A 17,507-nucleotide genomic window follows, 5' to 3' on the forward strand; every position below is an offset into this window, starting at 1 on the left:
TAATAACTAAGGAGTTATAGGAGAAAAGATGTTTGGGATTGTAGAACACTGTATTTTTGTTGATAGATTTTATAAGTTTATTTATGATTGCAGATAACAAGGCTTGCCAATATTTGTTAAAACGTAATTAATGAATAATCAGCAATAAGTATACAAGCAACAACAGAAAGTAGTGAAGAGAAGGAGGAAAGTATAGAAATTAATACTTCCAACTACATATAAATAACCCAAGGACAACTAAGTATGTAGTTCTACCACTTAATTCATTGAATCATTCCTCCATCCACCCATGTATTTTTCCAGCTTTATTAATGAAACACACACACACACACATATATACCCATATATACACTATACATATAATATGTATGTATGTGTATATTTATATGTATACGTGTGTGTGTGTGAGTGTGTGTGTGTGTGTGTGTGTATATATATATATATAAAAATATAAAATAAAACTTTTCAGTCTTGAGAAAACAAAAGCTATCCTCATATAACAGCCAAATTCCTACATAACTCAATTTCGACATCTCATCTGGTGTGAACTGCATTCATTCCTAGTGTAAACCCCACCGCGCTGTGCAATGATATACTGTAATGTCACCTCGCAATCTGGATTTACTATAAAGGGCTTCTGACGAGTTTCAGAGCAGTAAACATTGCAGCGAGGTGTATTTCACACTGAGCTGGTTTTTATGAAGAACACTTCACCGCCCAGCCACAGCACCCAGATGATGAATGGTGAAAGATGCGTGACAAGCTTCATCATTGTTTGTAAATCTTAACTGTTCCCGCTCACTAACTCTGCAGGCAATTTTCAAAGACAGCGGCCGACAGAAGGACAGCACAGCTCTCCTGAAGGTTATTCAACTTGTACTTGGCCTAAGTGCTGCCTGGGAGGAGGTCTGCGCTGAAAAATAACTTTGGGTTATCAAAATACCCAGCCTTGGAGATACTTTAATGGGAACCAACCGAACATATCCCACCCCCAAGCAAGCCTGCCATGGAGCAGTGTTTCCAAGGGTAAGATCCAGAGCAAATGTGATTAAAAATGGTCAGCCCTACTAGACAGATCAGATCAAGAAACTGCCTCCACAGGAATATTAGAACTATACTTCTAATAATAACAGAATCTTGCAAATCTTCTCTCTTTTTTATATCACGAGGAATCAATGGAAACTAGTCTTTTTCTTTCCTTCCTCCTAGGTTTAACATATGGTCCCTTTAAAAAGCAATCTTATCCACCAGAAAACTGCAGAGATTTTAAGCCAAAAAGCTGCTTTGGGGCTATAGAGGAACTCAAAAAGCAGTTGCTTTTTCTGGGATTGCAAAACTTCCCTTCCTAGCACAGTCCCCAATAAAATCCCACAAAAATACACATCTACTTTAACTTTGCAGACAAATACTTCCATATTCTAGAGTACAAAATGTTACAGAGCTCTAATAACCATGTTTCCCCTTTCAATGCTATTCAAAAATTAATTACGAACAATAGCTAAGGACCCAAGAGTTAGGCAGAATACAATGCATGGCTTATAAGGAAGTAAGTGTCAACTAAATGATTTGCCAGAAAGCAAGACAGAACATGTGAACTCCGTATCACTTCTACATACGGCCTTCTTTCAAGATTATTTCCATGGTATCAACTAAACAAATCCATAATTACATTTATCTATGCTCCATTCAGAAATTGGAGGAAGGCGGGAATAAAAGAAAACTTGTATCTATTCAAATTTGGAATTTTGCTTCAGTTGGGCCCAAACTGCCCAGAGTTTGCCTTGAGATCCTTGGAGTGCACATATCTATCTATATATTTACAGTTGAATAGACCTAGTCTTCTTAATTACCTAGTAAAATCTCCTTCTCCCCTAACATGCAGCAGAAGCAATGGGAAAATCTCTTTGACAAATTCTCTTTTTGATGACACTGTAATACCTTAGTTCAGGATCATAGCACTGAATTAAATTTCCTAAGCCCAAGTAGGTAACCACAATCTCATGGTCCCCAAAGTTCTTGAAGCCTCACTGCAAAGCCTGCTCTTCCCTTGCCATCACAGAGGAAGAAAGAGGAAGTGAGGGACAATTTCCGACTCTGTGGTTCTCAGTCCTCCTAATGTCAAGAGCACAAGCTGAATATTTCCAAGGCCTTAGGAATTAGACAATTCCAGTTGGAAGCTGAATAGGTTAGCAAGGAATCCCTGAAATTAAACTGGGGATGACTATCTTGTCTGCCAGTTGGGCTTGTTCATGGACGGGCGGGTCTTGCTCAAGATCACCCAAGCCTTGGGCACCTCTTGTTTGGATGATGACAATCGGCTGACTAGATGGTAGGTACTCAAGCAACATTTGTACTGAAAGCGCAGTCACATGACTGTGAGATGCTGCAAATGTTGCTGACAGTTTTACTGCAAACCCAGCATTTAATTCCTGTTTTCAGCAAAATCGGCCCAGAGCAAAGGAAAGGTTGGTTTTACAACTGACGTTAAAAATAGTCATAAAATTGGGTTGGTGACCCTCCTTGCAACCATCACAACTTATGACTGTGATGGGAAATTCCAAGGATTACTGGCAGTCATATTTGACCGGCTGCTACTATCACTGATGGATTGATAGATTTGCATCTTGCTCTTACTCCAAGAATTCAAGACAGCATACTAAGCACTCCCTTTGGTTTTTCTCCACAACGACCCTGCGAGGTAGCTTAGCTTTAGGGTAAGTAGCCCAGGTGAGCTTCTGTTATGGAGTGGACTTGAACTTGTGTCTCTGCAGCTACTTGACTTTGCACTCAAGTTAAGAAGATATGAACCTGATTAATACACAGCTGAGATACAATATTCTTTTGTTTTTAATGTTTTAATGATATGCTGAACTAATCTGAAATCACACTTTAATCTGATTTGTTGCTCTAACAAATTTCAGAATGACTATCTAAGAAGGAAGCCAGGTGATTGGCAACGTCTGAGAGCAAAAGTAAGATAACCATCAGCAATAAGGACAAACTTTCAAGCCATATAATTTTATGCTTCCTCAAGAATAGTGAGGAACAGAAAGGCCCTAAGAGAACTGCACAAAAAGGACCCATTCCCCAGTGCTGTCATCCTTGATTATCAGTGTTAGGGATACATATAAGAAAGTCACAAACTATCTCAAGGTTATTGTGCTTACAGACACACTAGCTGATTTATCTAGGGCGCTTCTGTTTGGTGGTAGATGTGGTGAGCAGAATCCTAGCAAAAGGCTGATACTGATTTTTGGGCAGTTGAAGTGAGTGTTGATAGATTCTGGTGAGGGTTCAAAACAGCTGCCAGGGAACAACTGGGGCTATGGTGCATCTGAAGGTCTGGGAAAGGGAGAAATGGAAGTGATATACTTAACACCCATCTCTATAACTTTAAGGAACAGAAACCTGATTGAAATATTGAATTATAGGATGCTATATTTTGTATTCAACACAATATTTCAATCTGTGATATGCGGAGGCAGCAATAAAACTGACTATCAATATAAACCAGGTTGGAATCCACAAAAGCTAAAAATATATGGTTGTCTTCAAAGTGGTAACTTCATGGATATGTCCACTTATACATTTTGGCAGCAGTATGGAAGAGGTTTATCAATGCCTTCTTCTATTTTTTTATTTTTTTTGCATCCAGTCTGGTCTACAGCTATAAGCAAAACCCAAAACTAAACAATCACAGCTGTTTTCACTTCTGTGCCAGACAAGTTTGCCAGGTACTGCCACCTATTGAGATCTTTAGGCTACAAAGTTGTTAAAAGACTTCTGACATTCACATGTGGGGCAGCAAATAAAGGGAGAATGAACAAGGGGTATCCCTTCAAATCCTTATATTTTGATTTCAAAACATATATAAGGTTCCACACTTTCTACATTTTTATTGCAATCACAGAGATGATGAGAGACTGGTGTCTGCCTCTAAAATAGAAACATACACAGAATACCTGAAATGACCATTGTATTAGGAAGACGAAGGAACTGCTAGAAGGATCACCCAGAAAGTGTGCCAGGTGATTTTGTATTCACACTCTTCCTAAGCGTACCTGTCTTTCTCAGGCTGGCAGGTCACCCTGCTATGGAAAAATACTTTGTCACAGCTGAAAAAAGTCTGCTTGAGCTCTGTAAATTACATCTCCCTGCTTGTCTGTTGCTGATTGATGGATTAACTTAGAGAACAATATCAGAATCTGGAGTATTGTCTGGGCAAGGAGTCAATAGTGATGGAAAACACTGAATTTTTTGCAATTTAAAAATGCACAAGGTCTACAATTCTCCTCCTTCAAATTCCTACAAACACCTTTCTCCAACTAGATGCCCTCCAGATTGGTTGGAGATCAGTTCCCAGATATACCAGTCTGCTACACATAGAGGGCAAGGTGTCGAGGAGGAGGAGTAAAATACTGCTCCCCAACAATTTATATTTCGCAAACTATTCAAGTTGAAGAAGGATTTAGTGCTATACCAACAGCTGCAGGCTGCAAAACCACACAGATTTTCAAGGTCCCTAAGCACAAACATAAACCAAAACTTGGAAATATTTATTCTCTTAAGGAAGGAATAATGCTAGAGGGGAAGAAATGATTACCATAAAATGGAAGTAAGCGACCATTTTAAGAGTCATTCAGAAAATTTTAATAAAATGTTATCTATCTCCAATGTTACCTGCTACTACACCAAGTTCAACCACTGGCTTTTCGGTAGACTCCCCAACACCACTTCCCTTGAAGGCTGACAAGGTGCTTACCATTTGCTTTTGTTTCAGAGTAAGAAGGATTCTCCTCGAAAGTAAAAATTTGGGGAACACAAGCAGGGGCTCCAACACTCTGTCCCAAGTAAGAGCTGGAGGGATAGTAGGAATGCATCCTGTATTGGGAACTCAAGCTGTGCCGGCCTTCTGGGCTTTTCACCTGTTCAGAGAAACAGCAGAAAGATCACATCATACAAAGTTGTGAGGAAAGAAAACCTGCATTGGACGGGGCCAGTTTTCCTGCTTTCCTCCCGCTGAATTTATCCCTGGAACTCTCTGCCTGAAAATATTAGTCCTGAAATGTTTGATTACTTCCATGTCGAAAACTTCAGTGTTATCGTTCCCATCCCTGGAAAGGCATTCTGAAAGCCTGAAGTGGCGGACACAGGACTTCGCAGAAATAAAGGCTACCCCGCCAACACTATTCATGTTTACCTTCGTTTTTATTTTATTTTTATTCTAAGCTGCCCAGGGTTACCCTGAGGTGAAATGGGTGGCCAATAAAATTTTATAAATAAATAAAGTATCTTGTGGCTGCTCAAGTTTTTGCAGGTTTTGGATAGTGCTTCAAATGCCTCCAGCCCTTCCTTGATTAGTAATGAGGAAAAGACCAAAGTGGTATGAGGAAAAAGCTATGGCTGGAGTCCTTTCAAGTCCCTTTCAAACAATCCAGTTTCCAACTTTCACATGCGGAGATCACAATAAAAATATATTTGTTGTCTCCGGTAAAAAGGAAGTGAGGATATTAGGACAGCATATTGCCCTGATTCCTACCATCATACAGTGTTTAGATTCTCAAAATGATCAACACTTTATTGCAGGGCTGTCAAGCAAGCAAATTATTTATACTCAGGCAAAGTTATTTCAGTTTGCGAGGAAATATAAGCTGTTTACAAATTTGATGTAAGAAGCGTAAAAACGTCGCGCAAAGCTTTAATTTCTAAATGAGATATCCCGTTGCAAACCTCAAAAACCTTTTAGCCAAGAAGACATTCTGGCTGCATGAAAGCAAAAGATTTGCGTATCTCGGATGAATGTGTTACAGATCTTGTCCAAATCAGAAAGACTAAAAATTTCCATGTTTCCAAACTGCAGAGTGCAACTACAGGATATGAACTGCAGCAAAGTAAAATAGCACTCGTGTATGAGTACACAAAGAAAAGGTGTACATGGGAGAATTGTGCATTTCAACGGGCATTCTTTATATGGTTGTGATTTTCAGGCTTCACGTTCTGCTGAATTTTGTAAGACCAGGCAAAAGTCTCTCTCTCTCTCAGCCTCAACTATCTCGCAGGGTTGTTGTTAAGGGGGAAGTAAGAGGCAAAAGTATTAGGTATATTCGCCACCTACTGCTTGATACATATTCCTGTTATTCATATATACATAATTAATAATAAATTGAGGACTACCTGTCCAGGAGGTTACCAATTTACTAGAACTCTGAATCATGACCCTGGAAATTATTTTGCAACCAGGAATAAAATTGGAGAGATGCTTCTAAGGACAACCTTTTTGTATTGGGTGTTTTTTCAAGCCTGCTGTTCATGATCTTTTATTTTGTTGTGAGGAAAAGCCCATTTCATTCTGTTTTTTGTGTGCACCCTCTAAAAATAATAACAGTAAAAGGATAATATAATTTCAGAAGTGATAAATTGCATCACTACCCACCTGTGCTTAAAGAATGTCTACTTTGTTTACCTTATGTAGGCAATGACCTGTTTCCTTTTGATCCTTCTTGTGGTTTCTCCCATTTCTTACTCTTTTAAAAAAAGCCAACTAATTTCCCAGGATCCAGTGAATTATTACAACTATTACTAATAGTATGTGGTCCTTGCCTAGAAAGACATGGTTTATAATCTTATTATCTGCACCAAGCCTGTGAACCACAGTACGACCAACAGACAGAGGCGAGCCAAGGTTCTGCAAACGATGTGTTGAATTAACCACTAGAAAAATCTATAAAGCTTTTGTTTTTGTTTTTATTAAAATATTTAGAATATATATAAAACACAGTAAATCTGAACCACAAGGTTTCCTTTTTATAGAGTTTTAGTTACTCTATTTTATAATAACAATAATGAACTAGCCAAACATTAAAATGTTTGACCTTAGCATGATATTCATGAAACAGACCCAGATAAACACTTAATGCTGACCGTGAACTCTTATTAATTAGCCTGACAATGAACATTCATGCTTCAATGTGTCATGTATGTTTCAAAAATACATAATTAGCCCTAGGGATAAGAGAAGAAGGCAATAAGATTTAAGAGAGAGGCACCTTAACCTTCCAATCTAAGAAATAAACACTTTCAAGGCAACTATACCAAATAAATTATGACTTTTGTAACCTTCCTCTTATCTATTCTTGTTTCAAAATCAAGGCAGAGATGAGATTCAGAAAAGTTGGCTTGTACATCCTAGATATTACTAAATCCATCACTGGACACATTACAATCGGATGTTACTTCTGCCAACTATTGTTTCAACAAAGCTTCTCAAAGAAAATCAATCCATGTACAAGAATCTTGTGCCTCTTCCTGAACTAAACATATTGTTGATCGCTGATCATATTTTCTCATATTATCCTCTCTTATGGACTGACTGCAGTAAACACCTAAGAAACATTCTCTAATAAGACACCATCCAGCTATGTTGGAATGGTAAATACTAGCAAGCAAATTTGCTAGAATTTGGAAAGTTTCAATATATCTTAAATGTTAAGAAAGTTAAGAAAGTTTCCTGCGAGGGCAAGGTGTCAAACTGGCGTCATCACGGTGGTGTCATGTGACATATCGGGACTTTTTTCCCCTTCGCTAAACCGGGCATAAGCTTGACCAACACGTGACACATCCAGCCTGTGGGTCGGGAGTTTACAAGCCTTGTTCTAAGGTAGTCTATCCCAAACCGACGCTCTTGAATTCTGCAGATTTCAACTTCCAGAATCCCAGACAATATGGCTGTTGGTGAGGGTCAAGAATTTGAAGACAATATATCAGGAGATTGCCCAAACTGGAGAAACTGGTCTGGAATTCAGAATTATATGGAATCATCATACAATAAGGAATATCACAACCACTGAGCATCTTCATACCGTAATTGTTTTTAAATTTTAATTCTAAAGCCTTGAGTGACTTTTTTCACCATTACAAGATACACAGTGCTTGCCTCCCATGGCTTCTAAGTGGAAAAGGTAATTTTCATACAAAAGGACCATCTGTATCTGTCCCGCCTTGACAGACAAACTCAATTAACCTTTGCTATTCTCTTCCAATCTACTCTTTTAGACAAAAGCAGTGATCCACAAACAATACGTTAACATCAGAATCTCAACCACTGTGACACCAAGAGATATAGTCCTATCAGCAGTATCGGAAAATAAACAACTTAGATTAGTTTCTCTAAGCAATATGGATTATATTCATGTCACACTTGAGCTGTCAGAAACATTAGGTTACTTTTAGCATAAATCTGTGTTGTACAGTGTACAGTATATGCTGTCTGAATGACAAACCAGAATGGATTCAAGTTGCTGACATAATTCAACTGCATGTTAATATTAAATCCAATGTTTAAATTATAATTGGCTACTTTATAGATTAGTCATGACTAATTTAAAAACAACGCTGGCATTCAGTTAGTAGAACATATCTGACAACGTTCTACAGTTCTATTTCATATGCGAATATTTCATCTACGCAAGGTGTTTCAAGGCAGTTTTTGAACTAGTTCAAACGACATTCAGCAGAAATGATCCAGCTGACATGCCCTTGCTTGATCATTCCCATGTAGCTTCTTCTCTCACTTGGGAGAGTTAAGAGAAATCAAGAAAGTTCCTTCGGTGGCTTTTTTACCATTATGTTGAATAAATCAATATGAATCTTGGCTTGCATTTTTCTCAATAAGCCAGAACCTTTTTTTCTTCTTCTTAGCTTATGACTATCATTTATAGGGGAAAACAATCCTGGTTTGGAAATAATGCTAAAGCCAACCATAGATGGGACCATCTGGTCTGGTTTAGCAATGTCAAGAAAAACCAAATAGGAACAACTAACTAGTGTATACCAGCACATCTGCAATGCTTTTACCCTCTCCTTGACGTTAAACTTGGACAGTGGTCTCGCACACCATTTTTATGAAATATTCTGTGTAAGCATTATGTAAAAGACGAAGCTAGTAGAATAATTTTAATTTGATTGGAGGGATTTAGTACAAATTGTTCAAGGATCTGAAGAACTGCTACTTTTCAGGTTTACACAGAGATGTGGGGCAAACTGTGGCCTTTAAGTTCCTTTGCTGAAATCCTTGGAACCCACACCCAAACCACGATTGCTGAAAGTGCAGCCACACACTGGGGTTAGTGCTACTTTCAAACAACACATTATTTGCTTTGGTGACTACAGTAAAGATAGTCCTCAACTTCCAACAATTTGTTTAATGACCATTCAAAGTTACAACGGCATTGGGAAAAAAAGCGACATGACCATTTTTTTATACTTACGACCACTTCAGCATCCCTATGGTCACGTAATCAAAATTCAGATGTTTGGCACCTGACTCATATTTGACAGTTGCACTGTTCCAGGATCATACAACCCCCTTTTGCAACCTTCGGACAAGTTAAGTCAGAAAGCTAGATTCACTTAACAACTTCTATGATTTGTTTAACAACTATGGCAAGAAAAGTTGTAAAGTTGTTGTTAAGTTGTTAAGTCAATCTCTGCAATTGTTAAGTTAGTGAATCTGGCTTCCCCACTGACTTTGATTGTCAGGTGGTCATGTGATCCTCGGGACACTGCAACCGTCATAAATACAAGTCAGTTGCCAAGCACCTGAATTTTGATCACGTGACCATGGGGATGCTGTGTAATGGCTGTTAAGTGTGAAAAACGGTCATCAGTCACTTTTTCAGTGCTGTTGTAACTTTGAACAGTCACTAAACAAACTGCTGTAAATTGAACTTTTGTAAGTCAAGGACTACCTGTATTAATAACAGGAGCTATGTCTCTATGGTTTATTCAACAAACCATGGTTTAAAATCATGACAACATTTCTACATACACCTCTTAAGACTAGCCTTTCCCTATGTTGGACCTGCAGTTTTCAGAATTCACAAGATGATGGGAGACTGCTGAAGGAACAAGAGCTTCTGATCATCGGCCATTGTAAGGATTCTACAGGCTCTGTAAAAGAGCTTTGGACCAACATCAACTGCCACTAGGGATGTGGGGCTCTGAAACAGGGCCTCCCATGCAGTCAACTCCTTTAGTGCGCGTCTACCCTCATGTTTAGCACGGGCCACCTCAATCATTTTAGGTGACTCCCATCTGAGGTGAGCTTTGAGGGTAGAGATGATGGGAGTAACAGCTACTTAGCTGAGGTAGCAACTGCATTCAGTCATCACATTCTAAAGAGCTTAAATGATGCCTGAGTTTTCTTAAATCCTTCACACACAAGTTGTTTAGGTCAACAAGCTCAAACACCTCTTGCAATTAATAATGTAATATACCTGCTGCTACACCCAATTAATTTTTCCTTTTAGCTTTCCATGGCATATTGCCTTCCCAATTGCTACCACAGGAAGGAAATAAGAACAGAGGCCTTAGAAAAGGAAACTGGTAGTTTGGGACGTTTTTTTTTTTTTAATATAAAGACTTGTGTAATTCATATACAGGCAGCATCACTGTCTGAAGCCTCCGAACAGCTTTTTCCTTTATCACTGTCCTTTCAAAGAAGGGGAAGCTTATAGCATCTCCAAACAGGGGTCTTCAGACTTGGCAGTTTTAAGGCTTGTGGACTTCTATGTTGGCTGGAGAATTCTGGGAGTTGAAGTCCACAAGTCTTAAAGTTGCCAAGTTTGGAGGCCTCTGCTTTAAAAGGTCATCTGCCTGAGACTGGGACTCCTATTCCTGAGAATCACCGTTTTGTAAAAGGTGTTACAATTTCTCTTCGGGTTAAGTTTTGTAAAACAGCTCTTCCTAGTTGAATAGGTCCCTAACTGCACGAAGTATCATTACTCCAAGGTTGCAGGCAAATGGTAGAATGGAGGCTCTGTAGCCTGAAGGCCCAGGTTGTATCTCCAGGGAGAAGTGGGAAAAATTTCAGCCTGAAATATCAAAGAGCCACTGCCAATCATACTAGACAGAGGCATGGTCTGCATCAGTATATCATGTAATTTTTTATGCTTTTCAGCCTACTATCTTTTATTTGGTGGGGTTTATATCCAAGTAGAGTTCCCACTGATGCAAACCCAGTTTTCATAATAAATGTAAGATAAGGAAGTAACATGGGTAGTCTTTATCAAGATCAACAGCAGCTTATTCCTTTATTCTGCACAAATACTATGATTTTCACACACACACACACAGTTTTTATGCATACCAATTCCATGGGATCTACTAGGGTGAGCAATGGTCAATGTTTAACCAATGTGCTTAATGGCTAAGTGGGAATTTGAACCAACATCCTCAGTTCTGGTCAAACACTCCATTCTAGTTACATTTATGTAAAAATACAAAACCAGTAACAATGAAGAGAATGATTCCCGAGATGTTGATAAACACAAATTTCCAATAAATTTGAAGACCGAATCTTAATTAACATATACCTATTCTGAGGAGGGAAGAACTTAAAAGAGTATTAAGCATGACAATTCTATGTTTGTCTGTTTTTAACACATCTGCTCCTCCCTAGAAGTGTTGGAAGTACAAGTTCCATCATCACTAACAATTAGCAATAATAACTGGGAATAATGGCAGTTTTATCCCCAAACCCCTGGGGAGCATCAAGTTAGGGAAGAGGTCATGTGCTCTGAACCTGTAGAACCACAGCAATTCCAATGATTCTCACAAGAAAACTCAGAATAATCTTCATTTAGCAAACAAGGCCCTGCCTTTACTCATTTATATAGTACCTGCCACTGGTTTCCTGACTGGCTTGACATATAAGTGGTTGGGAGGCTTCGGAGGCTGCTCTTAACAGGTGACCCTGTCAATGGGCTTCCCATATCACCAGAGGTGGTTTCGGTGGCCACAGCCATTTGATACTGAGAATAGTTGTAGAGGTTGTTGTAATAAGGATACAGGGATGGCTGGTATAAACTGCTGTAGTAGGTGGGGTCCATAACTAAGTCAGATGTGCTCTCCAGATGCCCTCTGCTGGCCAAGGAAGGAATGTCTTGAATCAGCATCCGTCCTTCTGCAGAAAGAGAAGTGGGGGAGAGAGAGACAGGGAGAGAGAAAGAATAGAAGAAAGAACCAATTATTCAGCAGCAGAAACAACCTGAAAATCCTGCATTTCATCCCTCGGTGCATTTTGGACTACAGAGTGCAATGCAAAAGAAGGAAGCAACAAGGGAACAGCACTGAAAAGATGATGGAAATAACAGAGGAATGAGATCAAAATAAGTCATTCTCCACACATCTCTGGTGCCACAAGGAAAAAAATTGCAATTGTCCATTCATCATTAGCGTTTCCAGTCCTCCTGCATAACTCAGTTCCAGTGCTACCTCTTCTCCTTTTTCCTTTTTTGCCATTTTTATGTCCTGCTTTTCCAACTAGAGTGGAGTCAATTCTAATAAAATTGAGATGGATTAAGCAGATGGTTTGTCCTCACACCCCAGATCCAAAACATCACTGACGGTGGCAGAAATGGGAGGACATGTTCTTGACTTATGACCACAATTGAGCCCAGAATTATAGTTGTAAATGATTAAGGTCTTAAGTCAAGGCACCCTGGTGAACAGAAGAAAATTTCTGGCCTTTTTTCTGGCAGCTGTTAAGTAGAGTCAGAGTCGTTAAACAAACTCCGTGGTTGTTAAGTGAACCCATTGAATGGGCAATTTTGTGGGAAATTAGCAAAAACATTGCAAATCACTGTGACATGAGCTTAGAATGTCATGATGGGTTGTAAAGATAACCCACCCAACCTCCTGGCCATGTGCCTGTGGAGGGAGGTAGCGAACCATTTACAACAGACCATAAAGCACCCATTCTGTAGTTGTCATAAATTCAAATGGTCATAAAACATCATAAAGCAAGGACTATCTGTAGATATTCTTCAGTCTTCAAATTGCATTTACACAATAATAGAGAAGAAACACAGAAAGAACTTATGTGAAACTTGTAAATATATCTCGAAGGACATGGCTGTGGATGATAGGAAGTTGTAGCCCAGCACATAAAGAAGGAAGCACTTATCTGTGCAAAAAGGGTTCCCCAAAAGTAGAGCTATGGAACTGAGCCATTATACTTTGCTTTCCTTCCCTTAACATGTGAGAAATTTTGCCATTCTACACTCCATATCACAATCACAAGGAAGTATTAACTGCATATTAGTAATTAATTCTGAGTCTGCACAGATGGAAATAAGGAGGAACTTTCTGACAGTGAGAATAATCAACCAATGGAACAGCTTGCCCTTGGAAGTTGTGGGAGCGCCATCACTTGAGACTTTCAAGAAGAGATTGGACTGTCATTTGTCAGAAATGGTTGTAGGGTTTCCCACTTGGACGGGGGGTTGGACTAGATGACCTACATGGTCCCTTCCAACTCTGATTATTTGTTATACTATATCTTCAATTAGATATGGCTCAGTTACTCACTGGCATCATACTAGTTTCATTACTGAGGCAATGTAACTGCAGTATCTTCTAAACCAGGAGGAAGATATATGGATTATATCAAACAAAAAACGTTATTTACTATTTGGGCAAAAAGAAAAAAAGACGACCACATTATGGAAAGTAATTACTACTACTACTATCCAAGACATTCTTCCATCACTGAAATGAATTAAGCTACAATTCTCAAGAGTGACACCGTCTGACCATAACTGAGAAAAACCCACACAAGCCTTTGAGAATAGTCATGGAAATTAGACTGACCACTGCATTTAAATGGACAATTCTTTCTTGCCACAGTTTGCACTTCGAGGCAGCATGCAACTAAGCTCCCACATGATTTATTAAAATCCAAAAGCCAGCCGAGAAAACAAGGTGAGGGCTACATCATCTTGCCACATGGCCTATCTTTGAATCAAGCTGTATTATCATATTAGCAATGTCATTCCTCATAAACTGTCAACAGTGAACGCAATAATGATTTCGACCAAAAAAAATGCCACACTTGGAATTAAATGGCTTCTACAATCAATAAACAAATCATTCTAAGCAACTGGTGGCTAATTCACTGGCTATAAATCAGAAAAGCACCCAATGTACACTGCAAGAAAAGGAAGGGAAGGGAACAGAGAGGGGGAGGGGGGAAAGGAAATATTATTTTCTAGAGATCCACAATGGGGCAATTGCAGCATAGACACAGTTTTTTCTTGAATTTCAAAACCTAACAGTAGAGTTGCATGTAAAAGAGAAATAATTAACTTTGTATGTCACCCACCTTCCCGATAAAGCAACTCTGGATGGCCTACAGATCATAAAAAGATAAACAGAAAAGCAACTAAAATTTTAAAACTATGCAAATTAAAGTTTAAAAACATGCAAAAAAAACCAGGAACCAAGAGACAGACAGTACAGGGATGAGGTTTTATCCTGTCAATCAACTCCAGTAGTGAGCCTCAGTGGTGCAGTGGTTAGAGTGCTGTACTGCAAGCCACTTCTGCTGACTGCTGGCTGACTGCAATTTGGCAGTTCAAATCTCACCAGGCTCAGGGTTGACTGAGCCTCCCATCCTTCCGAGGTGGGTAACATGAGGACCCAGATTGTTGGGGGCAATAGGCTGACTCTGTAAAGCTGCTTAGAGAGGGCTGTAAAGCACTATGAAGCGGTATATAAGTCTAAATGCTATTGCTATTGCACAGTCCATGCCAACTAGTAAAACCAAGTTTTAATACCCTTCCAGAAGGCCAAAAGCACATGGGACCAGTTCTCACTTCAGGTGGTAGGGAGTTTCACAGGGTCTGGCCAAGGCAAAAAGGTTTCTCCTGGACTCTGTCTGCCATAATTCTTTAGCAGGAGGGAGTTTGTAGCAGGCCTCTTCCAGTGATGGAGGATTAGGCTTACAGTTAAGGAACTGGACACTATATGAGCACTGAGGTCCCAGCTTTCATATCAAAACCATGTTGTTTTCTTGCTTATATTTTAAGCTGCCTTGTTTTGGGAAGGTGGGATGTGGAGTAAAGGATTGGTACTTAGAAACCCTTCCCAAGTTGTCTGTTGGAGAGAAACTGGCTGAGCCAGGGGGAGGAGTCAAGCAGGTAATTAGTCCAGAATCCTTATGTAGGCACAAGAGGGCAGACCTTACTTCCTTTGAATGCCACTGAATCTTATCTGGTTTGGCCTAGGTGCAAACTGCCAGTCTGGGAAGATTCCTGTGAAACAGGTATAAGCAATAAAGTAGTTAATTGGAACTCTTCATATGTGGATTCGATTGTTACATACCTGACATTATCCCAAATCAGTAAGAACTGTCTAGTAAATTGCCTGGAGATTTACTAATAGATTCTGATCTTCTACATTTGCGTATCTGATCCGAACAATCTTCTATTCAAAAAGGAATAGGGGCAGACCAAGATGTTTTGTTATATGAGGCCCATTGGGAAAAGAAATAGTGCTGATCCCTTTTTTTTCAGTTTAGCTAATCAGCATAGCTACAGAAACATACCGTGATATTGTAAATAATTCCAAGAAGATACATGAAAGTGTTTTTTCACTAAATCTAGCTATACTTCAAAATACTAGAAACTGTAAATATTTAACATAAGGTACTACTGTATAAAGGCTGCAACTGTGGAAATTCCAAGGCAAAACAGAATTTTAAATTGTATAAAAATGGTTTTGGAAGCTCTGCTTTGGTTTCCATTTTTAAAAAGGTCAGTAAAATAAAGGATTCAATTTCTAATAGTCAAGGGGATGAATTTCTCATTGAGAGTATGGGACAGGATAGATGCTATCTAAGGACTTTATAACATGGAAAACAATTGAAATATATATAATGTGTGTGTGTGTGTGTGTGTGTATACATACATACATATTTCAATTGTTTTCCATGTTATAAAGTCCTTAGATAGCATCTATTCTGTCCCATACTCTCAATGAGAAACACACATCTTTTATACCCAGATCAATATCCCATTTGATAAATATCCTTATTGATCTTTCACTTGGACAAAAGGCATCAGGAATATTATGAATTGTTAGCAATCATTCATTTTTGTAGAAGGTACAATACACAAACTTTGAAAGCCAACACAGTTATCAAGTCAGTTATGTTGCAAAACAAATGGCTCTTCCCGAAAGTACAAGATGTTCCCCAAAAAGAAGTTACTGCACTTGGCTAGCAAAGTTTTTTTCTCCAACTATCTTGGCAGTATTTAAGAACTGGGGGTTGCAAGTGAATCCAAGCCAGCTTTCCTCAATTTAGCAGCCTCCAGATGTGCTGTATCACAACTTCCAAGAATTTCCAATCAGCGTTTCTACATTTGAAGGGCACCAAGAAGGGGAAAACAGCAAAAGTGTATCTGAACATATACATTGTGCTTTCTTTTTCATCCAGCAAATGGGAGTCTCTCCCACATAATCAAGAGCTAATACGGGAAGTCCTCAAGTTATGAAGGCAATTATGACTAGGATTTTGGTTGCTACGTGATGTGGTCATAAATTGTGAAGTCATGTAACCAAATTTCTTACCGACGGCAATCCGGGTCATTGTTGGAACTCCAACACATGTAGCTTATTAAACAGGAAGTGGAGGGAGTCCCAATTAAACAGCATAGGGGTGACACGGGGAGGTTAGGGAGGGGGGGTTTCCAACAAGGATCTAGTGTTTTTTTTCTGTATGCATGTATACCTATGCAAAACATACAGCCTGTCTTGTCACAACTTTGTGAGATGGGGGAGAAGAGGGAGGGGGGGGAGAGGAGAGAAAGGGAGAGGAGGGGAGGAGGCACACACAGAGAGACAGGCTCAATCTCCCAATACCCTTCAATGATTTAAGACGGACTTGAACCTGGGCCTTTCATTTTTAGTTTAACCCCATGACTGCTACACCATACTGACCCTTGAAACTTAAGAGGATGTTAGTGGCAGGCTGGGAAATGCAGTTTCAGTTCTAAAGGACCACACTGGTCTTAAAAGGCCCTTTCAAAGTCCTCTCTCTATATAGCTCAATGACAATCCAGAAAAAGATCCAGGGGAAAATTCAGCTGCTTAAAAAAAACAAAAACAGATTGTTATAATTCGTGCAATTCTTACGGCTTGCTCTCAACATTATGTGCTTCCTGCCACCTTTCCGGAAATGAATGTGAAATGTTCAGTTTTAATAGCAATAGCATTTAGACTTATATACAGCTTCATAGTGGCTTTACAGCCCTCTCTAAGCGGTTTACAGAGTCAGCATATTGCGCCCAAAAATCTGGGTCCTCATTTTACCGACTTCAGAAGGATGGAAGGCTGAGTCAACCTTGAGCTGGTGAGGATCGAACTCCTGACAATCAGCCTAATTCTGCCTGCAATACTGTGCTACCATGGCTCTTTACATCCCATTACAATCTCTCCATACTAGGATGGGATGTAACTGCCATAGGCAACTGTTAGAAGCATGGCACCTGTTCATTAGGTTCTTATTTTTCATCATATAAATAATGTCTCTATAATATCACAAGGCTAAAATATTAATGTTCATTTTATGGTATTTTTATTATTTTATTATACCACATTACAACAGTAAGATTATAGTCAGAATTTTAACAATGATTTAAAGTCATCACAAACACAAAGCCATGAAT

The 17,507-nt window shown here is 39.1% G+C and overlaps 1 protein-coding gene across 1 annotated transcript in view; it reads right to left on the bottom strand.

The window, feature by feature from the left end:
- The window catches only part of DMRT1 (doublesex and mab-3 related transcription factor 1), a 66,792-nt gene that overhangs the window by 17,219 nt on the left and 32,066 nt on the right, over positions 1 to 17,507 (bottom strand). The window contains exons 3-4 of the mRNA XM_026703763.2: positions 11,679 to 11,962; positions 4,763 to 4,925 (exon numbers count right to left, since the gene is read on the bottom strand). Of these exons, the coding sequence (XP_026559548.1) occupies positions 4,763 to 4,925; positions 11,679 to 11,962 (447 nt within the window). The remainder of the gene's footprint in view (positions 1 to 4,762; positions 4,926 to 11,678; positions 11,963 to 17,507) is intronic.

The sequence above is a fragment of the Pseudonaja textilis genome, chromosome 2, assembly GCF_049901715.1.
Source record: "Pseudonaja textilis isolate UNSWEBS1 chromosome 2, rPseTex1.2, whole genome shotgun sequence".
NCBI classification, from domain to species: domain Eukaryota; kingdom Metazoa; phylum Chordata; class Lepidosauria; order Squamata; family Elapidae; genus Pseudonaja; species Pseudonaja textilis.